The sequence below is a fragment of the Dermacentor albipictus genome, chromosome 10, assembly GCF_038994185.2.
Source record: "Dermacentor albipictus isolate Rhodes 1998 colony chromosome 10, USDA_Dalb.pri_finalv2, whole genome shotgun sequence".
NCBI lineage: Eukaryota > Metazoa > Arthropoda > Arachnida > Ixodida > Ixodidae > Dermacentor > Dermacentor albipictus.
Window position 1 is genome coordinate 88,427,508 of NC_091830.1, and position 26,893 is coordinate 88,454,400.

At 49.4% G+C, this 26,893-nt stretch overlaps 1 protein-coding gene across 1 annotated transcript in view; it reads right to left on the reverse strand.

Annotated features, from left to right (window-relative positions):
* Positions 1–264: 264 nt before the first annotated feature.
* The window catches only part of LOC135910247 (scoloptoxin SSD14-like), a 59,386-nt gene continuing 32,757 nt past the window's right edge, over positions 265–26,893 (reverse strand). The window contains exons 9-15 of the mRNA XM_065442307.2: positions 23,066–23,137; positions 18,306–18,375; positions 17,685–17,872; positions 12,369–12,606; positions 10,933–11,061; positions 7,020–7,148; positions 265–474 (exon numbers count right to left, since the gene is read on the reverse strand). Of these exons, the coding sequence (XP_065298379.1) occupies positions 331–474; positions 7,020–7,148; positions 10,933–11,061; positions 12,369–12,606; positions 17,685–17,872; positions 18,306–18,375; positions 23,066–23,137 (970 nt within the window). The 3' untranslated portion in view covers positions 265–330. The remainder of the gene's footprint in view (positions 475–7,019; positions 7,149–10,932; positions 11,062–12,368; positions 12,607–17,684; positions 17,873–18,305; positions 18,376–23,065; positions 23,138–26,893) is intronic.

Sequence of the window (26,893 nt, forward strand, 5' to 3'; positions counted from 1 at the left end):
CGAGTAGTGAGTCCCGAGCACTGTGCCGAATCCGCCATGTTCAAAAGAAAGTTATGATCCAGTCGTAGATGAAACTTTCCATTTAGAAGCATCGCGAACTGTGAATTAGAAATTACCTTGCATAGGGTAGCAGCAACTGGCACTGAGCTTTCAATGGAGAAGCAGAAGTTCACATGCGTCTCTTCTCTGCCTCATTAGGGTGCATAATAATTGACACGTAGGGTCCTCGTCTTAATAAATGGCTCGGAAGTAAGATATTTCGAGACGAAAGAAAACGACATTTTCGTCCCTTCTTTTTCTTCCGTCGTCGTTGGAGTGATTTAATTTTGCTCATGCTCCCGAGCGGCTGCCATCAACATGTCTCACGTCACTGGGTGCCAGGAAAGAGCCGCTCTTTGTGACGATGATGCCCGTGGCTGCAGACATGATGGTCTTCTGCGTAACGCTGTCACCCAGCTTGCGAAGAAGAGATACCTGCGACAGGGCGTTTCGTGCTCAAGTGGCATGGTGACATAGTAATGTTAGATTGACGTATGTGGCGCTGGTGTACACGCGGGTCCAAAGCCCGTAGCTAAAAGGCGTCTAGGTAGCACCATTCTTTCATCTAGCGGCCATCATCCTCAACCTTGAGCTCACCCGCCACTGAACGTGCGTGATTGGCTCAGTGCAGCGACATGGCCCAGAAGAGATTTCAAAGCTTAATCACCTAGCATAATTTACCCCCCCCCCCATATGCTCGAACAAGCTTTACCGCTTGAGAAAGTGGTTCAAAACGAGTGTTGATAATAAATTAGTGTGACACAACCTAGGAGCTACTTGTTTTTTGCACGAGCGTAAAGAGGTCTGAAACCTTTTGAGGGGGCGCTAGCGGCGATCCATGTATGGGGACGATTACTGGAGGAAGGGAGCGCGAGAGGGAGAATGGCGATACCTTGAGTCTTACTTAGAGACCTTACACAAGCAGCGGCGCATCAACCAGATTGATAAGGATAGTATGTACCCCAGTGTTTCCAAAGCACACCTGCTAGGGTGTATAGGGAGGCGTAATCATTACAAAGGGGACATTTGTATGAATATAGTGTAGGGTGTATTGCGTGTAGTCTGTTTAAATGGGTGTATGTATCGGTTTGTAGTTCTCGCCGTGTTACGGCGTCTTCACGTGAGAGGGTCTTGTGTGGAGGTGGGTATTGTCGTCTGTTCAATCTGTGGTGTTGTAGTATGGCGCTGTATTGTAAAGATACGGGATCCATGGATGCGGCCAGATCCCTCTCTTGTGGCCCCCGGGAGCTATGAGCTCGGGCTACAGCGTGCGCACGCTGATTTGCACGGAGGGACTCGTGTCCTGGAGTCCACACTATTTCAACGTCCGGAGATTGGGAGGGCTGTATGAGGAGTCGGTGGGCGATTGAAGATATTCTGCCTCTTGCGTAACTACGGCAAGTTCAATACCCATGTATTGCAAGTTGCCTGGGAGTCAGTAATAATTGTGAAGTACTCGTTGGTCAAACTGGAGGTAATGGCCAAGGCGATGGCTGTCTCCTCCGCTATGAGGGCGCTGGCAGTGCGGACCGTCATCGAGACCATCTCCTGTAGGTTATAGTCGACAACGCTGGCCGTCATGGCTGCTTTTTGGCGGTACTGCGCGGCGTTGTGTTGTGGGGAGACTGCCATATTTTGTCTATAGAGTTCTTGCGCGAGCTTGGCGACGTTCGGCATGATGTCCCGGGTGCATGCTTCTGGGGATAGGGGCTACCTTGATTTGCTCCCGGAAGTTGGGGGCCAGATGGATTGCTTGTTCGTGGCCTTTGCCGTGTGTGGGGTAGCTTAGGCGTGCTAGGACTGTTCTTCCTGTTGGTGTGAGGGCCAATCGTTCTCTTTGGCTTGTGAGGTGGGCGTCTATAATTTCTCTTATGGTATTATGGATTCCTGAGGCTTCAAGCTTGTGTGTCGCGGTTCCCGGTGGTAGGCCGAGCGCTTGCTTGTAGGCTTTCCGAAGAAGTACGTCTAATTGATCTATCTCCCTGGGAGTGAGGGCAAGTACGGGGCAGCGTATATAATGCGGCTGATTATCAGGGCCTGGACGAGCTGTATTATGTCGTCTTCTTTCAGTCGATATTGTTTGGTGTTGATACGGCTGACCATTCGCATGATTTGGAAGGTGGTCTGCTTGAGACGTTGAATGGTGTATACGCCTCCGCCGTCCTGTTGTATGTGGAGTCCGAGAATGCAGACGCGGCTTACTGTGGGTGTTTCTTTGTCGTCGAGGGTGAGTGTGATGCGGGGTAGTTCATTGAGTTTTCTTCGTGATTTCTGTCGAACGACTAATAGTTCTGACTTCTCGGGGGAGCACCGGAGACCACTTGTTTTTGCATATTGCTGGACGACGTCGGTCGCTTGTGGAAGGGTGTCTTGTTTCTCTCCTTCGGAACCAGTGGTGGTGCAGATAGTCATGTCTTCGGCGTTATTACATGCCTGATTCCTGGTATTGCGTTGAGTTTGTCAGGTAATTTCAACATAGCAATATTGAAAAGGGTGGGTGAGAGAACAGCACCTTGTGGGGCTCCATTATTGCGGGTAGGTAACGTCGGGGTTTTGAGTGAGCCAAGGCCTATTGTGGCCGTGCGGTCTCTTAGAAAAGCGCGCATAGAATTGTAAGTATTACGACCACAGTTCGTGAGGCTTAGGTTTGTAAGGATAGTATGGTGAGCCACATTGTCGAAAGCGCCTTTGAGATCGAGTGCTACAATCGCTCCGGTGTTGTGCGGTGAGATGTGTTCAAGGACTTGTTCCTTCAGCTGAAGAAGGTTGTCGTGGGTAGAAAGGTGGGGCCGGAATCCGAACATTCTTTCAGGAAAGAGGTCGCAGGATTCTAGGTAAGGTTGAAGCCGGTTCAGAATGGCATGTTCCAGAAGCTTGCCTGGGCATGAAGTCAGTGATATTGGTCTCATATTTTCTAAGCTGGAGAGTTTGCCTGGCTTCGGAATGAGTATGATGTTCGCGTGCTTCCAGATTGCTGGTAGCGTACCCGCTTCCCAGTGATGATTAAAGAGGTCAGTAAGAGATTGAATGGTGCCATCATCCAGATTGCGCAGGAGCTTGTCATTTATTGTCCTTCCCTGGGGTGGTGTTTCGTGTGAGTGCATGGAGTGCTTGCTGCACCTCAGTGATAGTGATCGGCTTGTTGAGGTCGTAATTTTCGCTCCCGCTGTAGGTTGGAGGTTGTCCTTGTGAGGGTTCGAAATCGCTATGTACCGCGCCCGCAACTCCTCCAGAATTTCGTCATCAGAACCCGGATGGTTGTGGAGGATATATTCGGGGTTTCGGGGTTTTACGTGCCAAAACCACTTTCTGATTATGAGGCACGCCGTAGTGGAGGACTCCGGAAATTTTGACCACCTGGGGTTCTTTAACGTGCACCTAAATCTAAGCACACGGGTGTTTTCGCATTTCGCCCCCATCGAAATGCGACTGCCGTGGCCGGGATTCGATTCCGCGGCCTCGTGCTCAGCAGCCCCACACCATAGCCACTGAGCAACCACGGCGGGTTGGAGGATATGTTGGATTGTTTGCTGGCTAATGGCCTTGCTTTGTGTGGGGTCAAGAAGATGGCGTAGCAGCGACCATGTTTTGGCCGTGCTAAGATTACCCTGCAACTTGTTGCATAGTTGTCGCCAGTTGTGGCGGGTGAGCTCCCCAGCATAAAATTCCGCGGTTGCCGTGAGTTTTGCTATACGTAGTTTCAATTTAAGATTATGTTTTTGGCGCTTCCATCTCCTAACAAGGCGTCGACGTGCTTCCCAGAGGTGAAGAAGGTGCGGGTCTACGGCCGGTATGTCTGTGTTGAGTGTGATTTGTTTCGAATGTCTGGCTGCGTCTTGTTGGAACTCTCGTACCCACTGCTCGACATCTGTAATACCCGTTGAGAAGTCATCCGCTCGCTCTTTGCGAAAAGCTGTCCAATCTGTGAGTGTTGTCTTTTTTATCGGCTGGCGTGCATGCGTAACGTTCAGTGTGGTGGCAAGTATGCAGTGGTCACTGCCCAGAGTTTCCTCCGTGTTGTGCCAGGCAGCTTGTTGTATCCCTTTAGTGAGGGTGAGGTCAGGGCATGTATCGCGGGAGACGCTGTTTCCTAGACGTGTGGGGTACGCGGGGTCTGTGAGGATGGTGAGACGGTGCTTTTGTATCGTGTACTGGAATGCTGTGCCTTTTTATGTGGCTGTCGTGTAGCCCCATGCCTGGTGAGCCGCGTAGAAGTCGCCTACAATCAGCAGACCTTTATTTTTGGCTATGCCAATCACTTTAGTGATCAAGTAGCCGAACTTGGCCTGCTTCTGCTTTGGTGGGCTGTATATATTCAGTATGAAAAGGCTCTTTCGGCCTCGTTGGAGCGGCAGGATCTCAATTTGGTTACGATCGAGGTCACTGCCGTCTATTGTGTGTTGTGTGGTTGTGAGCGTTTTAACTGTAGGTGTGGCCATGCGGCTTTCAGGCGTGGTGGTATGTGTGCTGTAGCCAGCTTGAGTTGCGTGAGTGCCCGTTTCCTGTAGTGCAATTACGCTTGGTGTCGTTTTGGCGTTACTTATGTACTGTCCCAGTGATCCTTGCTTGCGTTTGTAGCTGCGGGAATTCCATTGCCCGATTATGAGTGGGTTTTCGTTCCTGTAGTTGGTTTTGCCATTCGTTCTGGCTGACGGGTGGATCGGCAGGGCGTCCCTGCTCTGCTTCCTGTTGTACTAGTGTTCTAACTTTCTTGCGTCGCTGATCTTTTGCGAGCCGTGTTTCTTCAATAACACTTGCCAGTTGCTGGATGCTTTGTTGCATTGCTAGCAGCTGCCGTTGCAGTACATCAACTTTCTCCTTGACTTGTGCGATCTCTGACGGTTTTGATGATTCCGCGAGAATCATGGGTTCAGAATGCTCCGAAGATGATGGCATTGAGGGTGCGGTTATTGGTGCGGAATGCTGAGTGGCAGTACTAGTGGCGTATAGTTCTGCAATCTGCGAGCGAAGCTTGTTGTTTTCTTCATGAAGGCGTTTGTTTTCTTCTCTGATGGCCTTTAGTTCAGCTAGAATTTGCAGTTGAACATCGGTATTGTGTATGGGTGAAGAATTGTGTGGGGTGGGTGCTGTGTGTAGACGTGATTAGAGGGTGTTGTCTTGGTGGACTGCGTCGGAGGGGAAATGCCGTGCTGACCAGCTCACCGTTTGTGATCCCGGTACAGCAGTCCGCTGAGGTTCCGGGTCGCTCCTTGTTGGTTCCGCGAGCAGGAGCGATACCTGGAGCGGGAACGCTTCCGTTGCTGGTCTGTACGTGACCGAGACTTTGACCGTGAGTAGTCCCGGCGGCTGGCCCTTCGGGATGCTGAGGATGGCTTCTTCAGTCGATCAGGGCACTCCTTGGAAGCCGTAGGATGAGGCCCCTGGCATAAGGCGCACCGGGGGTGATAGGCGTGGTCCTGAGTGGGGTTCCGTGTACCACACTGGGGGCATACGTTTGCTTCTGGAGTTGGGCGTACATTGGTACGGTGGCCGACTAGGTGGCAGATGCGGCATAAATGCGTGGTTGGTCAGTATGGTTTGCATCGTACACCACTGTAGTATCGCACTTAGAATGGTACAGACTTGCCAATGAATGTGATCACTGCCGCAGCGGTTTGTCCGAGCATACGGGCATGTAAGATTTCCCGGCCAGGTGCATAGAGCCCGTTAAGGACTTCTGTGGGAGTTCCTGCGGGAATGCCGTGAATGACCCCTTTGACGGAGCTGTCGGGTGCCGCTACGTATGCCGTGACTGCAAATTCTCGACCGCCCAGGTGAATTGTAGAGATGTGACGGATGCTCGTAGCTAGCTCTTCGTTTGGTGTGCTAGCAATAGCGATGTTTTGTTCTGGGTCAATTCTTACAGTAAGGATCCGTACGTGCTCAGTAGTGGGGTGCTGACACGTCAGCTTCATGCCTTCAGCAACCTGTGGAATGGTCCAGGTGGCAAGGTTGAGTCCTTCTCGGGGGCGGATGATTACCTTGAGGTCATTTCGGGGCAGCGGTGGGAGTCGGGGTTGTCGGGGAACCGATGGGTGTCGGGGTTGGAGGGGTGGATTGGTGGGAGTCGATGTTTTCTTACGACCCTACTTAACATTGAGCCAGTCTCTGCTGGCAGGTTCATCAGGAAGTGGGATTTGTGCGTGCTCGAGATTCATCTCGGTGCCATCATTGGTGGCCGTTGGTGCGCCGAACTGGGTCAAGGTCTTCGGCTAGAACCTACCCGTGGTTAGGCTTAGCTGGGCGGGCGCCTTTTGCGAAGTTCAGAGTCCGGTAATTCGTGGAGCAAACGACTCACAGTATAGCTTTGGGTGTTCGCGTGTTCCGCTCGACGTAAGGAGTCGATTGAGGCTGGTTGTGGCGGCGCTGACGTCAATGATCCAGGGTTTAGCGATGTAAAGGCGGATCCCATGTGCGGTGCAACCGTGCGCAGCCTCTTCTTCTTCTTCAGCTCAGTCGTGCTCGAACAAATATGCAGTAACTGAATATGCTTAATTAATGAACGCAATAATTGCATGTTCCACGTTCACCCTTGTCGCTATGATTATGTCGCAGCGCAATACACAAGGTACCTTAATGCATAGCGATTTGCTCTTGCGTCTATTCGTATACTTCGCCGCTCTGCTCTGCTCTCGATAAAACTTCCTTCCTGGGCAAGGTGGTGCGATTTCGACAACATGGCTTTAGGGCACTCGAAAGATACACACACAAGAGAATAACACAGACTCACTGGCGGCTCTGCGTGTCTAGTGTTTCTTTCTCGTATGTGTTTCATTATCACCCTAAGATCATTTTGTTCTCGGTGCGTGCTGTTTTCCATCAATCAGGTAGTGTCACTGCGCTTCAGCGCAAGACAATTTGTACAAAAGCTCTGCCTCAAGCACGCTTGTATTGCGGTGAAGCTTACGAGAGCGCGCCCGTGAATACGGTACACGCATGAGACACTTGCCACGGCCGTCATAGCGATAGCGTATACGTACTGGGTCGAAGTACCGGGTCTTGGGCTCCGCAAACACCGAGTTGGGCGTAATAGAACGAAAGGTGGGCTGCACACGCGCATCACTCCACACGCAGCGAGGCAGCGTGTAGTTGCGAACGCAGGTGATAAGCTGCAATTAACAAACGTTGCGAACATACTCAGTACCCTCCGCAAAGACACTTACTAAAAAAAATGAAATTACGGGGTTTTACGTGCCGAAACCACTTTCTGATTATGAGGCACGCCCTTGTGGAGGACTCCGGAAATTTCGACCACCTGGGGTTCTTTAACGTGCACCTAAATCTAAGCACACGGGTGTTTTCGCATTTCGCCCCCATCGAAATGCGACCGCCGTGGCCGGGATTCGATCCCGCGGCCTCGTGCTCAGCAGCCCAACACCATAGCCACTGAGCAACCACGGCGGGTTGGAGGATATGTTGGATTGTTTGCTGGCTAATGGCCTTGCTTTGTGTGGGGTCAAGAAGATGGCGTAGCAGCGACCATGTTTTGGCCGTGCTAAGATTACCCTGCAACTTGTTGCATAGTTGTCGCCAGTTGTGGCGGGTGAGCTCCCCAGCATAAAATTCCGCGGTTGCCGTGAGTTTTGCTATACGTAGTTTCAATTTAAGATTATGTTTTTGGCGCTTCCATCTCCTAACAAGGCGTCGACGTGCTTCCCAGAGGTGAAGAAGGTGCGGGTCTACGGCCGGTATGTCTGTGTTGAGTGTGATTTGTTTCGAATGTCTGGCTGCGTCTTGTTGGAACTCTCGTGCCCACTGCTCGGCATCTGTAATACCCGTTGAGAAGTCATCCGCTCGCTCTTTGCGAAAAGCTGTCCAATCTGTGAGTGTTGTTTTTTGATCGGCTGGCGTGTATGCGTAACATTCAATGTGGTGTCAAGTATGCAGTGGCCACTGCCCAGAGTTTCCTCCGTGTTGTGCCAGGCAGCTTGTTGTATCTCTTTATTGAGGGTGAGGTCAGGACATGTAGGGCATGTATCTCGGGAGACGCTGTTTTGTAGACGTGTTGGGTACGCGGGGTCTGTGAGGATGTGAGACGGTGCTGCTGTATCGTGTACTGGAGTGCAGTGCCTTTTGATGTGGCTGTCGTGTAGCCCTATGCCTGGTGAGCCACGTTGAAGTTGCCTACAATCAGCACACTATTCTTTTTGGCTATGCCAATCGCTTTAGTGATCAAGTAGTCGAAGTTGGCCTGCTTCTGCTTCGGTGGGCTGTATATATTCAGTATGAAAAGGCTCTTTCAGCCTCGTTGGAGCGGCAGGATCTCAATTTGGTAATGATCGACTTCACTGCCATCTATTGTGTGTTGTGTGGTTGTGAGCGTTTTAAGTCTAAGTGTGGCCACGCGGCTTTCAGGCGTGGTGGTATGCGTGCTGTAGGCAGTTTGAGTTGGGTGTGTGTGCCCGTTTCCTGTAGTGCGATTACGCTTGGTGCCGTTTTGGCGTTACTTCTGTACTCTCTCAGTGATCCTTGCTTGCGTTTGTAGCTGCGGCAATTCCATTGCCCGATTATGAGTGGGTTTTCGTTTCTGTAGTTAGTTTTGCTATTCGTCCTGGCTGACGGGTGGATCGGCTGGGTGTCCCTGCTCTACTTCCTGTTGTACTAGTGTTCTAACTTCCTTGCGTCGCTGATCTTTTGCGAGCCGTGTTTCTTCGATAACGCTTGCCAGTTGCTGGATGCTTTGTTGCATTGCTAGCAGCTGCCGTTGCAGTACATCAACTTTCTCCTCGACTTGTGCGATTTCAGTCGGTTTTGATGATTCCGCGAGTATCATGGGTTCAGAATGTTGCGAAGATGATGGCATTGAGGTTGCGGTTATTGGTGTGGAATACTGAGTGGAAGTACGAGTGGCGTATAGTTCTGCAATCTGCGAGCGAAGTTTGTTGTTTTCTTCATGAAGGCGTTTGTTTTCTTCTCTGGTGGCCTTTAGTTCAGCTAGAATTCAGCATTTGTACATCAGTATTGTGTATGGGTGAAGAATTGTGTAGGGTGGGTGCTGTGTGTAGACGTGATGAGAGGGTGTTGTCTTGGTGGACTGTGTGAGAGGGGAAAAGCCGTGCTGACCAGCTCACCGCTTGTGATCCCGGTACAGCAGGTCCGCTGAGGTTCCGGGTCGCTCCTTGTTGGTTCCGCGAGAAGGAGTGATACCTGGAGCGGGAACGCTTCCGTTGCTGGTCTGTACGTGACCGAGACTTCGACCAGGAGTAGTCCCGGCGGCTGGTCATTTTGGATGCTGAGGATGCCTTCTTCAGTCGATCAGGGCACTCCTTGGAAGCTGTAGGACGAGGCCCCTGGCATAAGGCGCACCGGGGGTGACAGGGGTGGTCCTGAGTGCGGTTCCGTGTACCACACTGGGGGCATACGTTTGCTTCTGGAGTTGGGCATACATCGGTACGGTAGCCGACTTCGTGGCAGAAGCGGCAGAAATGCGTGGTTGGTCAGTATGGTTTGCATCGTACACCACTGTAGTATCGCACGTAGGAGGGTACAGCCTTGCCACTGAATGTGATCCCTGCCGCAGCGGTTTGTCCCAGCATACGGGCATGTAAGATTTCTCAGCCAGGTGCATAGAGCCCGTTAAGGAGGACTTCTGTGGGAGTTGCTGCGGGAATGCCGTGAATGACCCCTTTGACGGAGCTGTCAGGTTCCGCCACGTATGCCGTGACTGCAAATTATCGACCGCCAAGGTGAATTGTAGTGATGTGACGGATGCTCATAGCTAGCTCTTCGTTTGGTGTGCTAGCAATAGCGATCTTTTGTACTGGGTCAATTCTTACAGTAAGGATCCGTACGTGCTCAGTAGTGGGGTGCTGACATGCCATCTCCATGCCTTCAGCAACCTGTGGCGTGGTCCAGGTGGCAAGGTTGAGTCCTTCTCGGGGACGGATGATTACCTTGAGGTCGTTTCGGGGCAGCGGTGGGAGTCGGGGTTATCGGGGAACCGATGGGTGTCGGGGTTGGAGGGGTGGATTGGTGGGAGTCGATCTTTTCTTCCGACCGTACTTAAGAGTGAGCCAGTCTCCGCCTGCAGGTTCATCAGGAAGTGGGATTTGTGCGTGCTCGAGATTCATCTCGGTGCCATCATTGATGGCCATTGGTGCGCCGAACTGGGTCAAGGTCTTCGGCTAGACCCTACCCGTCGTTATGCTTAGCTGGGCGGGCGCCTCTTGCGAAGCTCAGAGTCCGGTAATTCGTGGAGCATAAGATCCACAGTATAGCTTTGGGTGTCCACGTGTTCCGCTCGACGTGAGGAGTCGATTGAGGCTGGTTGTGGCAGCGCTGACGACAATTATCCAGGGTTTAGCGATGTAAAGGCGGATCCCATGTGCGGTGCAACCATGCGCAGCCTCTTCTTCTTCTTCAGCTCAGTAGTGCCCGAACAAATAGGCAGTAACTGAATATGTTTAATTAATGAATGCAATAAGTGTACGTTCCACGGTCACCCTTGTCGCTATGATTATGTCGGAGCGCAATACACAAGGCACCTTAGTGCATAGCGATTTACTCTTGTGTCTATTCGTATACTTCGCCGCGACGCTCTGCTCTCGGTAAAACTTCCTTCCTGGACAAGGTGGTGCGATTTGGACAACATGGCTTTAGGGCGCTCGAAAGATACACACACAAGAGAGAAACACAGATACACTGGCGGCTCTGCTTGTCTAGCGTTTCTTTCTCGTATGCGTTTCATTATCGCCCTAAGATCATTTTGTTCTCGGTGCGCGCTGTTTTCCATCAACCAGGTAGTGTCACTGTGCTTCAGCGCAAGACCATTTGTACAAAATGCTCTGCCTCAAGCACGTTTGTATTGCGGTGAAGCTTACAACAGCGCGCCCGTGAATACGGTACACGCATGAGACACTTGCCACGGCCGTCATAGCGATAGCGTATACGCACCGGGTCGAAAAACCGGGTCTTGGGCTCCGCAAACACCGAGTTGGGCGTAATAGAACGAAAGGTGGGCTGCACACGCGCATCGCTCCACACGCAGCGAGGCAGCGTGTAGTTGCGAACGCAGGTGATAAGCTGCAATTAACAAACGTTGCGAACATACTCAGTACCCCGTAGAGACACTTACTAAAAAAATGAAATTATGGGGTTTTACGTGCCAAAACCACTTTCTGATTATGAGGCACGTCGTAGTGGAGGACTTCGGAAGTTTCGACCCCCGGGGTTCTTTAACGTGCGCCTAAATCTAAGCACACGGGTGTTTTCGCATTCGGCCCTCATCGAAATGCGGACGCCGGGGCCGGGATCCGATCCCGCGACCTCGTGCTCAGCAGCCCAGCACCATAGCGAGTGAGCAACCACGTCGGGTGACGCTTACTAAGAGAAGAAGCGATGAAATGTTCGCTTGACCAAAACGAGAAGTATAACTTGGCAACAGCCCGAGTGCATGCCATGCCGGGTATAGGACTGTAAGTCGCAGCCTCGGGATACTAGCCAAGGACCTAGCGCTACTTATGCAAAGCTTTTCGATGGCAACTGACGTTCGGTATTGGCCGGCCGCCTTCGCTTAAAAATATGCCTGACAACGATTGGCTGCTGTCATTTCTTAGGAAAAGTTCTTCGCGAGTACAGGACTTGTTTGGTCGAGACTACACGCTTCGAATATTCTATGTTCTAGTGAGGACATTTTGCCCGCCACTTGCGATGCTTCCAGAGCATCGCACGCGTAGAGCATCGCACGCGTAACGCGAAGACGTGATATCGTTCCCCACCTGCGGGAAGTTCTTTTTTCCTCTACTTTCATTTCCATTAATTTAGAGTTTCTTTAATTCACTTATTAAGTAGAAGTAATCTCCCCCATGTTGTCCTTCGTGTCCATGTTTATTGGCTTCTGATGATATATTTTTAGTGCAGGTATATAGAACGAGACAAAGTGGCTGCAGGCAGTGCGTTGATTATGCCATTCGATAGCTGGGGGGCTATTCTGTAAGTGTCCACCGAGTGAACCTGTTCATTTCGTCTGGTGCTTAAGTGCTGATTGCCTGGGGGCGCCTGTCCCCTTCTGACATGTGCCCCAGCACAGGCCGCCAGAACTCCAGCAGCAGCAAAATGGCCATGTCCACTAGGTGGACACTTGCATAATAGCCGCCCCCCCCCTACTCACCTCCCCCTGCTGTCTTTTACTCTATCCTCTCCTCTAGGCTCCCCTCTATAATCTCTCTATGTCCTTTTACTACCTTCCCGTACTGCATCTCTGCTGACCACCGTTTATGTGTCAGCATACCGCGCTACACAGTTACAATGCGGTCAGCAGTAATGTCCTTCCAATCCTTTTCCTTTGTTTTGTTCATTTTAATAAAGAACCACTTAGGCCTACTTCTTACCTGCGCCACTGTAGAGATGGCCGGCAGGCCTCCGCTGCCACCGAAGGCGCCCACCAGCTCGGAAGGCGTGGCAGACTTGGTGATGATGGTGGGGACCATGGACGTCATGGGCCTCTTGCCGGGACCCAACTGGTTAGCCGGCGATGGATCCAGGTTGAACTGCTTTCTCGGCTTGGCGAAGGCGTCCATGTAATTATTGAGCAGCAGTCCGGACGAGGACTCGAAGCCACTCCCGAACCTGTGTTGTTAATTTAGGCGGAGAGACCAGCGGTGACGAAGCCCGCTTCGCGACTCCATCTTTCTCATACTCGCCAGAATTTGACATAAAGACATGTATTAAATTATTCCAGCATCGGAGCAATGAAAGCATATTATCACGTGTGATGTGTAAATGGCACTATATTATTACGATAATATTATTATACAGAAAACAAAGGTAACGTTGAATAGCCTGGGAAGGGAACAAGTATTCATGATCTGCAGTCAATCTCTAGAGTCCGCGCAGAAGTTTGTCTATCTAGGTCAGTTACTCATACGAGACCACGATTTTGAGAATGAAATTTACAGAAAAAAAATCCGTTTGAGTACATACGGCAGGCATTACCAAATCCTGATTAAGAGCTTATCACTATCTTTGAAAAGAAAAGCGTACAATCGTTGCATTCTACTGAAGGTTAACAAAGAAAATCGAGAACAAATTAAGGTCCGCGCAAAGAGCGATGAAAATAACATTGCTAGACGTAAACTTAAGAGGCAGGAAGTGAGCGGTGTGAATCAGAGAGCAAACAGGGATAGTCGATATTCTAGTTGGCATTGAGAGATAAAAATGAAGCAGACCACATAATGCGTAGAGCAGATAACCGATGGACAATAAGAGTTACAGAATGGGTTCCAAGGGAAGAGAAGCGCAATCGAAGACGGCAGAAAATTAGGTGGAGTGAAGAAATTAAAAGTTCATAACTTCAATATCATAGCGAAAAAATATTTCTCATAATTAATTATCTTGTCATCACATTGTCTTCGCCTCTCCTTTCCCTGTATAATAGCTTGATATATGTAGGATTTCTTTATTTCTCTGAATGAAAACTTCTATTACCTGATGAGTCAAGAAGAAATCCAAACTACCTTGTTCGTCCACCATTTGTATACTATGTATTAGTATTGAATGTATAATAGTTTAGCATTCTTTTTTATGGTTCCGTTTGCTTGTATGTTTTTTGTTTGTCCTTATTACTTTTTTATACAAGATTAAAATTGTGAGCTTCATCTATTGTTATCAAGCTTTCAGTACGAGTATGAAACCTACACTCGCGTGCCTTATTCCACTTCAGTATTGGACCCAGTAATAGCCTTTGAATACGACTCCGAACAGTCCATGGAAATTCGATGTACGCTTCTAATCAAATAAAACTGACTTGAATGAAAAATTAGGAAATTTGCAGGTGTAGGTTGGAACCGGCTAGCACAAGACAGGGGTAATTGCAGATCGCTGGGAGAGGCCGTCGTCCTGCAGTGGACAGAAAAATGGGCCGATGATGATTATACTGATGATGATGATGATGATGATAAATATTATGAAGTGAATTCTGAGTGCGTTTAATGAAAAAAGGCGGCTGCTTGGGCTGTCCGGTCACCTTCTTCCTTCCTTCCTTCCATCCATCCAACGAATTGCGCACTAAAGAAGGGTTTTGTTTCCTTGTTTTAACAAGAAGCATATAAGGAAACATGATGACAGTATCAGCCTGCCATATGAAGGAAACGGAGTCCCGGCAATTCGTTTTTGTCCTGGCAACACGTAACTGTTTGAGTGTTGGAGGACACAAGCACTATCTTAACTGGATGTAAATATATGAGACTTAGAATTGGATTTCCCTTACAAAAAAGGATTACTAATGCGCCATTGTTATACCGTGTGTCCTAGCTAGTGTTAACTGAGCTGCTCAACGAAAAAAAAACAGATTTAAAAGGACCTGTGCAAGATACAATTATAAAATTTCCGGTGTTCGATCGTCAGAGGTGTGACGACTGAACCGAGGTAAATACATATGGTAGCGAAGCTTCCATAGAAGCCTATACGTTGAAAACATGGCGGCTCATCGGCGGTTCGTGGTATAGAGTTTCCTACAAAAATTACTAGAGGGAACTCTGGCGCTAGTGTCTACGGGAGCTGTAATGGAAGCGGTTCTCCCAGCATGGGAATTATGGAAAGTACATGGATTTGCTTAAACTTCGTCCTTTTGGCTTCAAACGGCTTTGTGACTTTGTAAACTCGTCGTTTTCAGCAGTGTATTGCGTAATAAATAATTAAATAAACATCATTAAGATTGCCTGACGGCAGGATTTGAAGACAAGGACTCTAGCGCAGAAGCCTGATATTGAAACTATTGAGCGACGGACGCATGTATCGACAGGTGAATGAAACGCCCTTATGAATGTATCGCGGGCATGCCATTGCCTTGAGACTCCTGGCGCGTTTCGATTTGGCCACCTGGACAAGCTCAACCGTTGCAATTAATAGCAATTATACGCGTTCCCTGCGTCTTCTTCACTACGAAGAATATAGATTGCGCTGAAATATACGACAATAAGATTTATATAGCGTAATATACGAAGCCACAAGAACGTCTGAATCCACAAGCACGAAGATCAGACAAATCCATGTACTTCCCATCATTCCCATGGTAGGACAACGACTACAGCGCCAGAGTTCGCTCTAGTAATTTTTGTAGGAAACTCTGTGGTTCGTGGGGCTAAGTGGCGCCGTCTGTGTGACGAGGGAACATTTCTGCGGGAACAAGAAAAGAAATGCGACGGCATTCCCGTTAAAAACAAAAGTGGCGTCATTCTTGTTCTCAAAGGCGCGAAATTTGTTTTTGTGGCCTGCCTTTGAAGCTGTATTTTCGCATGACCGTGCAATTCGTCTTATGGGCATTTCAAGCATTCATGGAACATGTTACATCGCAGGCCGAAGAACAAAGCTTTGAACTTTCAGTGGTGGTCGCGCCTTCGGACTCCAGGCACATAGGCCAGCACAGTCGCACGAGGGCAGCGTAAGTAAACAATGTACTGGTGGTCGCAACTCCCTTCTGGCTGAGCACGTCGCCCAACGGTGAAACACCAGCTTGCAAATACCGCGCCACCAGAATTCATACAAACGTTGGCAAGCAAAGCAGCCCACCATGTCAATGGGGTGTGAAGTAGCAAGTGAACTTTACGCGCGCGCCTTCAATAGCTGCATTGCGTTACGTTCGATAGCGGCGGCCCCACTTTTATAGGCGGCTGCTAAAGAGCAGGCATTTATTCTTAATCATAACGTAAAAGAGAGTTGTACTTTCTTTCCTCGCCATACATACATAGGCACTGATTATGAATTTCATTTTTGTTGAATTAAATCAAACTGTGTCTCTTTCTATGAAAAAAATTTTGCATTTCTGTTTCTGAATGCTTGATCCCTCCTCACAAAGTCGCGCTTCAATCGCCGCTCTCACAGCCACCTTTGCTGATGTCCGCGATCAATGGCTCAGCACCGCTTTGTGCCGGAAGCTTCGCGACGTATTCGGATCGACTGTGACCGGACGCGGTAAGCCTTAAAATAGCATCTTGCGCCGCGTTCCAAATGCGTAAGCATATCTATACTTGCCCAACCGGAAAAACCGTCCGTCCGTCCGTTCCGCAAGACGATCGCTTTCAAGATGGTGCCCTCAGCAGCGAGCGAATTCACCTTCGCGCTGGCTCCCCCTAAACGCGGGAAGTGTCGAAAACAGAGCGCTCACGGAGCTCTCAGCACGTACCGAACTCTGGCCCTTTCGCAGATCGCTTTCAAGAAGCGGGCGTCTCTCCTTAACGTTAGCGGCGAGAACATAGTGCGCGAAGCTACCAGCAGACGGCACTGTCTGACTGCATCGCAGATCGCGTCCACGATACGTGGTATACGCGGCGCATAATGGTTCAACGCGGATGGATAAGGCGTTAAATAGTGATAACGGCTTATAACGATCGGAACGTCATCAGCGCACTTGGCGCCACCACCTGTAGTACTTTGCTGCTTGCGCCATAAATGCTGCTCGCGACGCCGTCCGCACCGGTTTGTGTCGCCGCAGCGCTGTCGTTTGTACTGGCCAGATCAAGTTTCATAACATTGATAATGATACCGCGATGCGTGTACGTGGGCAAGTGGCACAATGCCTACGCTTAGAGAATTACCAGAGGAGTATCTGTGCGACTTTTTCAAAATCTTTCTTTAGTGTGTGTGTGCGTGTGCGTAGGGGGGGCGGGGAGGTTGAACGGGTTGGCTAACGTTAGCTGGCGCACCCTATATACTGCAGCTGAACTGTAGCAGCAGTAATTTTAAACTAATTGTTGTAAATATTTAAAGTTAGCGCTACTTCGCCGAGCACATACGTGTAAGAGAACATGTTTAGGTATTCTAGGTAACATTATAAGTATTCCGAACACGTTTCATTATGAATTTCGCATTATTCTAGCGTATATCGCTTTTTGTTACTGGGAACGGCCACAGAAGTTTCATGGTATCGTCATTCACGTCACGAATTGAACGCAGCGTATTTAGGGGCAATGTAAAAGACACTGACACAAGCGCTGACACCACACGTGCTGGGGGGTTCGGGCACTTCAAGGTGGTGTCGCGTCCTGCAATCCACCTCTCGGAACGTCATCTGTCATACCAACACTCCATGGTTGGTCAAAGGGACGCGGATGGTATCGCATGTATAATGAATTTCTACCGGCAATTTTCTCACCAGTAAAGATGTTCGTGCGACTATACGCGGCGTCAAACAAAGAAAAGAAACACCCACACCAATCAACCGCGCGTAGAACAGTTAAGGCTCCGGTCCTACAGCTCCGGTTCTATTGCAACCGAAACTGTCGAACCGCAAAAATGCCCTGACGCTATAACCAATAAGCACACCATTCACAGCAGCCTCGTTGTCTCTGCAAAGTTTGCTTCCCTGGAATACGGGTTGAGATTCAGCAAGGTTGCGCTAGTCTGTCGCTATGTGGTTGTTGTTTTTTCTCTTTCTTTAGTTCTTTATAAATGAAGGTTCGTACAGTTCTCATTAACCATTCGCAAAAAGGCAGGACACTTATGCAGCGCTATCAGTTATCAACACACAATCCTAAGACATATGCAACACATAGACGAGCACGTATGAAACGTTCAAAAGCAAAAGCTTTGATTACCATGCGTTAACGCCCAGTTTCACCCGATGTGGCTCAGGACTGCGAACGAGTCGCAAACATCTATCTCCCTCCCGTTTCCGGTGCCTTTTCGCGTTGTTAGGTGAAGAAACTCACATTCCGTTGAGCCCGGACGTGACAGACAGAGCGTCGCCGGTGGGCCCCACGATGGTCAGCTGCGCGCCGCCAAAGTCCTCGTCGGGGGCGTACTTGATGCCGTAATTTTGGGGCGATGCCAGGGGCTTCGCTTTGTCGTAATTTTGCGCAGCGAATCCGATTACATCGGTCACAATGCTGGTCTGCCTCTGTAATACGGAGAAAAATCAGCCCTTCTTGGCGCTGTACTGTTCGTGGATAGTCGGTTCGTTCGAGCAGAAAAGTAGTTAGTCGGGACAAAGAAAAGTAGAAAAGTCGGGACAAGTTGGTTGACTAACCTTGAAGAAGCATAGTAAGTGGCCGTAGAGTGTTTTCGAGATGCAGATGAGATTAGATAGATAGATAGATAGATAGATAGATAGATAGATAGATAGATAGATAGATAGATAGATAGATAGATAGATAGATAGATAGATAGATAGATAGATAGATAGATAGATAGATAGATAGATAGATAGATAGATAGATAGATAGATAGTGTGTGTGCGTGCGCGCGCACGCACACCTAAATGTTTCGTCGACAGCGACGACAATTAATTCTGTGAATTTACATTTGCCACCGATTCCTTGGAATGTACTCACGACTTTGACGTTGTGATCGTCTCCAAGATCCGGCCGCTTTGCCAAGGCAAACTTCAAGGCCTCCACGAAACTTTGAGGAAGAAAGGGAAAGCGCGGTACAGCGTCTCAATTGAGATTTGTTCAGCACAGCTTCAAATCAAAGAAAACGAACAGCTTACGTACCAAACTTAAACGTATATATATATATACAGTAAAAGCTCGTTAATTCGAACCGCAAGGGGAAGCCGCTTCAGTTCGAATTAACGAAAGTTCGAACTAACGAAAGTGAAGGAGAGCAACAGTACACTGCGATTTGGAAGCAGTAGGGCATGTCAGAAATTTGCCGTGTCGGAAAGTGATGGTGTGTGCTGCGGGCACACGCCATCTTCAGGTCGAAGCTCTGGTTCCGACTGTACCACACCACCGATGTCCACCGAAACGAACGTTAGCCGAGGCTTAACACCATTACAATGAATCGCGACGGCCGATACCTCCTAAGCTGAAAACAGAGGTGCACAACCGAAGAAGACTGCCGAGGCAAAGACGCTGAACATGTGAAGGTGGCGAAGGGCTTGACTCGTTGGTTCTTGATTGCAAGCGCAGCTGCGACGTACTTGATTCGCTGTGTTTTGGCGCTTGCCGTGCCATCTCCGCACAACATTAGCAGCTGTACAAGACTTACAAAGCCTCCGAGATTAGCAACGGGCAAGAAGTCTCGGAGGTTACGTAGAATGGAGAGGCGACAGCCGCCGCTGCCTTCTGGCTAACCCCGCGTCGGTTAGATTTTTTTCCGATTTTGCCTTCTCTCGCCGTTCTCTCCGTTTCGGAGGCAATAGAGCCTTGCGTGTAGGCAGTAGGCGCGTTTCTCTGGCCGTGTGCCAGGCGAGCGTAGTTCGAATTATCCGTGAGGGAACCTTCTCGCGTTCGAATTAACGGACTTTTTTATACATATACTTCTGTGGAGCTTGGCCGGACCAAATCGTACAGTTCGAATTATCCATAAATTCGAATTATTGAAGTTCGAATTAACGAGCTTTCACTGTATATATATATATATATATATATATATATATATATATATATATATATATATATATATATATTTTAGCGCGACAGCGTTAAGGGCCCCGGTGTCGTAGGAAATCCGGCGTCAGCGTCACACGTCGGCGCCCAGCGTCCAGTGTCGGACGTCATTTGGGTAAAAAACAACTCGAACCACCTATATCCAGGTCTCCCATGTGGCGTAAGGAAGTTACTGAAATAATTGAATTTCCCAAGCTAAAATACGTATGAAATCGTAAAGTACGACTTACACACAAGCTACAGACATGATGGCATCGTATCATAATTTGACTATACGAGAAAACATAATTCTGTTACGCAAAAACTAAAAAAAACCTCTTTTTCAGCGTTTCTACCAACCATCGACCGGCCACGGCGTCCGCCATTTGCGCGCGCCGACTCGCGAGTATCTTGGAGGCCACGGAGCGGCGCGCCCGGTTCTTTGCAACACCGCCAGATGGCTTCTCGCTTTCGCCGCATCACCCGCCGTGGTTGCTTAGTGGCTATGGTGTTGGGCTGCTGAGCACGAGGTCGCGGGATCTAATCCCGGTCACGGTGGCCGCATTTCGGTGGGGGCGAAATGCGAAAACACCCGTGTACTTTGATTTAGGCGCACGTTAAAGAACCCCAGGTGGTCGAAATTTCCGGAGTCCTCCACTACGGCGTGCCTCATAATCAGAAAGTGGGTTTGGCACGTAAAACCCCATAATTTAATTTTTTTTCGCCGCATCGTGGCCTACGCAAGAGGTCGCGTTTCTACCATAAAGCCCGCCTTCGTTCATAGAGCTCGCGGCCAGCGTTTCCCGCAAACATTACGCTTACATACGCTCTAGTTGCTGGGAAGCGTGAAAAGTCAGGGATCTTTGAATGCTATCGCATTCCACTCTGAAGAGTGAAACGCGCCCAATTCCGACGCGGCCTATTCAAATACATGTAAAACGCAAAAACGTTTGTCTGAGGTAACTCCTGGACAGATTTTAATAAAATTTGTTGCATGTGAGAAGGGAAGGTAAATTCTAGTCTCCGTTGAAACGGAATTTCGGTTTAGAGCCTGAATTTTGTTTCAAGGATTTTCAAAATTCGGGAACTTGAAAAATATAGAAGCCCGAAGTTTAAAAGTGATAACTCTGCCTCAATAACAGATATCGCGGTTCTGTAAACGGCACCCATTAGAGCATGTAAATAGGACAAATTCGATGCGTCATGTTATATCTTACGTGAATTTGTTACGTATTGAAAAAGGGTTCTGCAAAAGCTGTATTTTCATATTTCTAATGTTTTTAGATGCATGTGTAACATCGATTTTTTTCCGCTTTAAATGTACTCTTAGATGCAATTCACAGAACGCTGATATCATTTTTATTTGCTGAGTTAGAGTTGTAAACATGATAGTTTCGTTTTTTCAAAATTTTCGGCATTTGCCAATTTTTCATAAAAAAAATTGACGACCGAAATGAAAAATTCGAAACCAACAGTCTCTAGATTCTAAGTTCTTTAAATGCAACAAACCTCGCCAAATATGGTGCAGTGGTTGCCGAGAAAAACGAATTCTCCGAAATGTGCTCCAAATTTTTCTAACTGCAATGGCTGTGATGCTAATAGCTTCGCCGAACAGTTCCTTTCATTTGGCCAGCAGTGGTCTCTCTTGTTTTTGCCTCTGCCATTTAGCGCTGTTCCTTCTCCTCAGATGGATTATTACAGAAAACGTTGGGAATGCCCTACGAACCACAATGTGACATCGTCTCTAAGGTTGCCAACCATCCCGAATTCGATGGGACCAGGTTTTTTTCACAACACCTGAGATCTACCTCGGTTGCACATTCTTCTCTTTTGTCTTGTTCTCGTAAACATAAAGGCTGTTTAGTTGACGTCGCGGTTATATTTGAGTTGGTGTTTGCGTTAGCGAGGCAATCAATTACTGCATCTTTCTTTATGCAAATTGCCGACGTGGCATAAGACTAAAATAATTTCGTGCCTTTGTTCCACGTAGGAGTGCTCGGCGATTGAAACGCGATATATCTCTGAGCGCATATTTTGCAGCCGGTCTTCTTGCGGCCACCTTGGGCGCTGGAGAACTGATGAATTGCAATATGCGTTGAAAGCTAACGCCGTTATGAGGCATTGTGGCTGAAATTCGCGCCCCAGCAGTCAACCGGCGCTCACTGCAGTAGCACGAAAAGCGCCGGCCCTCGTGCGGTGTGAGTACCACGTTTCAACCTCTCAGCGCTACACACCGGGGGTGGCCACCCCCAGGGCAGACAGGGTGGCCAGCCGCCAAACACCTCCAGCAAGCCTCGTCAAAACCCTTCGGGAACGAACTACGTTCGTTAGCGGCCTATTCTTAAGCACAATTCGGCCGTTATCACCCGATATCTGCGCCTGTGTCAGTGCTCCTACGCGCATTCCTTTGAGCGCCCACCTGTCTTTACCCTTTAATGCCAGTAATATTAGGGCGCAGCATCAGAAGTTCTTTCAGCGATTTTGACTTCATTTATCCCCTCGTAATGGAATGCCGTGAATATTTCGTGCGAACACCAAACTTCATATGATTTTTGGGGGTAGTTCGGAAATTCACGATATCGAGGACACAGGCCAAACAGTGTTTCACACTTATTGGAAGAAAAAGAAGTGAGTCCGAGGCAGTTCCAGGCTTAACTTGCGCAGAGCTGTTTATTTTTCACTAAAGATGACCAGATAGTTAACGAATTGCCGACACGACGTTTTCTGGTAACCTATGGCTGGTAAAAAATACTGAAATCAGTTGCCATTTTTTTTTTGCCCTTTGCGGTCGCAAAAAAAGATTTTTTTTTTGTTTTCCTTCGCACCCTATATAGTCACCTGCATTGTTGCCGTGTGCGGCTGACGGCTGGTCATTGTCTGATGCTGTCAGAGCTGACGCTGGCTAGAAGCGCGAGGCGTAGCAAGGTGGGAGGGGGGGGGTGAAGCATTGCGAACACGCCCCCCGCCCCCCCGCACCCCTCTAAAATTTTGTGTACCAAGGATACCCGTCATAGAATGACATGCGAGAACACCCGCCTGCCCCGCCCCCCAACTCAGGTCCAGTGCGGCTCCATGCCCGCAAAAAATTTTCCTGGCTACGCCAGTGGCTACAGGTAGCTGCTTCCCCCGGCCTCTCTTCCTTTCAGGCAGCTGTCATCGCTTATATATCTTCCGGTGCAAGGCGCCCGTGAAGTCCCCTACAAATCGTAAAAGCACCTAACGTTCCTTGATTGCCGAAAAAAAAAACAAGGCTGTTTCCAAGTGCTTGGACAACATTTTTCAACAGCCATTGAGTGCCGCAAATGCTGAATGACGCGAATGCGCCACACACGGGAGCGAAAGCGGTAACGCAAACTTAAATCGCATCCTCAAGCTTACTACGTACGAGTCGTAATATCTGGGACGTAAACAATCCGAAGAATATTTTGTAAGCATGCCGCTATACTTCCGCAAAAGTACTGCGTGCCACGAAGTAACCACCTCGTAGCGGCTGAGTAAGGACGGGCCACCACGTTTACTACGGGAGCCGGCCTGGCCAAGGGCACGGGTGTGTTGGTGGCGCCTGGGAAGCGTCTAATATGACGATCGCCCATTCACGCGCCGACTGCGTTCTCGTTATGGTGAAGCTGCAGTCTAAAATCTTGATTGGTGAAATTGTTAATTCAGTAACATGCATGGCGTACAATAAACGTGCCCGACATATAACGCGATTCACTTACTGGTGTATCCTGGCAGGAGTCATGGTGGGATGATATATGTGCTTTATCCCAATCTCCACGTGGGACCTTACGCTGCGATTGAACAAGAAGTGTACCACGGGTAAGCGTGCGAGCGTAAAAAGCTTATACAGTTGCCAGACTAGACAGTTGCTAGATCGTGCTGCACTATGCCTAGCATATGCGTGTCTAGAGAAAGCGGTAATGGTACATTCTACCGCAAAGGTTTAGGCACCGCGCGACCTGAGAGAACGCAAGATTTCCGAGCAGTACATGTGACTGCATAACCAGTAAAACCATACAACATTGTGTTGGTTCGAGCACACTGGTACTAAACTGTATATAGGCTCCAAGGCTGCGGTGGTATTCAGTATTTACTGATATCCTGCAATCCGTAAACGTTTGCGGTGGAATTTGCATGCGCCGATTGGGACGTACACTTCCATACATATGCGATGTCAAATCATGCGTGGCGGTAAAATGTGTACACTAATTCCACATGAATATCGATTAGCTAAGTTATTATTATTATTATTATTATTATTATTATTATTATTATTAGCAGCAGCAGCAGCAGCAAGCAGCAAGCAGCAGCAGCAAGCAGCAGCAGCAGCAAGCAGCAGCAGCAGCAAGCAGCAGCAGCAGCAAGCAGCAGCAGCAAGCAGCAGCAGCAGCAAGCAGCAGCAGCAAGCAGCAGCAGCAAGCAGCAGCAGCTAGCAGCAGCAGCAAGCAGCAGCAGCAAGCAGCAGCAGCAGCAAGCAGCAGCAGCAGCAAGCAGCAGCAAGCAGCAGCAAGCAGCAGCAGCAAGCAGCAGCAGCAAGCAGCAGCAGCAAGCAGCAGCAAGCAGCAGCAGCAGCAAGCAGCAGCAGCAAGCAGCAGCAGCAAGCAGCAGCAGCAAGCAGCAGCAGCAAGCAGCAGCAGCAAGCAGCAAGCAGCAGCAAGCAGCAAGCAGCAGCAAGCAGCAGCAGCAAGCAGCAGCAGCAAGCAGCAGCAGCAAGCAGCAAGCAGCAGCAAGCAGCAGCAGCAAGCAGCAAGCAGCAGCAAGCAGCAGCAGCAAGCAGCAAGCAGCAGCAAGCAGCAAGCAGCAGCAAGCAGCAGCAGCAAGCAGCAAGCAGCAGCAAGCAGCAGCAGCAAGCAGCAAGCAGCAGCAAGCAGCAGCAGCAAGCAGCAAGCAGCAGCAGCAAGCAGCAGCAAGCAGCAGCAGCAAGCAGCAAGCAGCAGCAGCAAGCAGCAAGCAGCAAGCAGCAGCAAGCAGCAAGCAGCAGCAGCAAGCAGCAAGCAGCAGCAGCAGCAGCAAGCAGCAAGCAGCAAGCAGCAGCAGCAGCAGCAAGCAGCAAGCAGCAAGCAGCAGCAGCAGCAGCAAGCAGCAAGCAGCAAGCAGCAGCAGCAGCAAGCAGCAAGCAGCAGCAGCAGCAAGCAGCAAGCAGCAGCAAGCAGCAGCAAGCAGCAGCAGCAAGCAGCAGCAAGCAGCAGCAAGCAGCAGCAAGCAGCAGCAGCAAGCAGCAGCAAGCAGCAGCAAGCAGCAGCAGCAAGCAGCAGCAAGCAGCAGCAAGCAGCAGCAGCAAGCAGCAGCAAGCAGCAGCAAGCAGCAGCAGCAAGCAGCAGCAAGCAGCAGCAAGCAGCAGCAGCAAGCAGCAGCAAGCAGCAGCAGCAAGCAGCAGCAAGCAGCAGCAGCAAGCAGCAGCAAGCAGCAGCAGCAAGCAGCAGCAAGCAGCAGCAGCAAGCAGCAGCAAGCAGCAGCAGCAAGCAAGCAGCAGCAAGCAGCAGCAGCAAGCAAGCAGCAGCAAGCAAGCAGCAGCAAGCAGCAGCAGCAAGCAGCAGCAAGCAGCAGCAGCAAGCAGCAGCAAGCAGCAGCAGCAAGCAGCAGCAAGCAGCAAGCAAGCAGCAGCAAGCAAGCAGCAGCAAGCAAGCAGCAGCAAGCAAGCAGCAGCAAGCAAGCAGCAGCAAGCAAGCAGCAGCAAGCAAGCAGCAGCAAGCAAGCAGCAGCAAGCAAGCAGCAGCAAGCAAGCAGCAGCAAGCAAGCAGCAGCAAGCAAGCAGCAGCAAGCAAGCAGCAGCAAGCAAGCAGCAGCAAGCAAGCAGCAGCAAGCAAGCAGCAGCAAGCAAGCAGCAGCAAGCAAGCAGCAGCAAGCAAGCAGCAGCAAGCAAGCAGCAGCAAGCAGCAGCAAGCAGCAAGCAGCAAGCAGCAGCAGCAGCATTCAGAGTGCTCAGCGATTGAAATGCGAGACTCAGAGCGCGTGGCTGCCCAGAACTTCTTGTGGTGCAGATGGTGCTGGGAAAACCAAACTGATGCATTTTTTTTATCACCTGAAAGCGATATCGTTTGTGATACATTTTCACAATCACTCGGCCCCTCAGCTATTACTCATGCCTCAGCAGGGGTCCTATAAAGTAGAACTATTGCAATCTCTTTTTATTCCACTCTCCTGATGGCAAATTTACGTAACTGCCAACGTAAGCACCGGGAGGTGACCCACAGCGTTGTCTTAATAGCTCAATCAAACGTTCTCCTCGTTTGTAAGAGGTCACTTTTGTTTGCTTTAGAAACGAACAACAATACCTGCGTTGCGCGGTGTTTATCGTCTCAATGGCGAGACAAGAGGCGAGGAGAACGCTCAAGTGGAGAGGGTTTCGATGTGGCCGAGCCAGCGAGGTGAGAATAGATAACCGAATGAGGAGGGTGGTGTGGGTGTCTGCCATTGGTCAGCTACACCTAACTTTGCTTGCGGTGGCTGGTCGAAAACTTGGGCGGCATGCAACGGAAGGTTAATAATACCGCTAGAACGGATCCTGAGCAAGGAAGAGCTGACAGAACGAGGTCGTAAAGGTGCCGAAAGGGCTCGAAAACGTTATACTGCCATGCAGAAAGTTTTATTGTACGCAAATAAACCGATGCTCTCTGGCAAGCGCGAGTGTAGCCAGTGCCTGATCGGCACTGGCTACCTTTGATTATTTTCGGAACAGGGCAGTCTCTGGCTATTAAGAACAAAAATTGTTTTTGTTCGGCGTATTAATGCATCTTTAATGCGTACGCGTCACTTTGACGTGCTGAGTTCTCACGGTTTTGGGACGTCGCGAGATAGACAGGCGAAGTAGGAGCCGCCCGAAAACTTTTGGCGGGAAGCAGATGGCTAATGGCAAAGAGGCGCCGAATCAGAAATAACACCGCTTCTTTTGTTCGGCCTATCCATGCATAATCCGTGTGCGCGTATTATATCAGACGGGGCGTTTCCATGGTTTTCGTGACATATTGGTTACAGTTGAAGTGGGGGGGGGGGGCACGAAAATTTTTTGGCCAATCGTGAAGGGCTGATTGCAGAATTGGAATAGAAAAGTTTGGAATAGCTTTACGTTATAGCGTGAAAAAACTTCAGCTGAGCACTGCGCATACAACGCAACGCACTCCATACTGCCATTTACAGTTTCCAGAGCAAAGCAGCCGAAATGCAGCGGGAATGTACTTCTCGTTAAATAGTCGCTCTATGCAATATCAACATAGCCGTGCGTTATAAGAAGAGGGCCACTTGAGAGAGAACGGTTGAAGCCCCCAAAGGATTAGCTAGCACAATTATTTTCTCACGATGGAGTGCTCGCGGAGATTACTCAATTTGCACACGTTCGCGTGACGACCCTCGCAAATTTCTCGAGGCACACGCAATCGGTCGCAGTGGCGCCTTCCCGCTCTATGCATCAACGATCCCTGCAATGCTGTCAATTTCAAGTTTTATCATTTCAGCAAATACTCATTCTGGCAGGTCGTCAGCTCGGTCCCTGCAAACATTCATCTCGGCACGTCTTCTCGTTCTGTCGCGGCGACGATCTTTTGAAATCG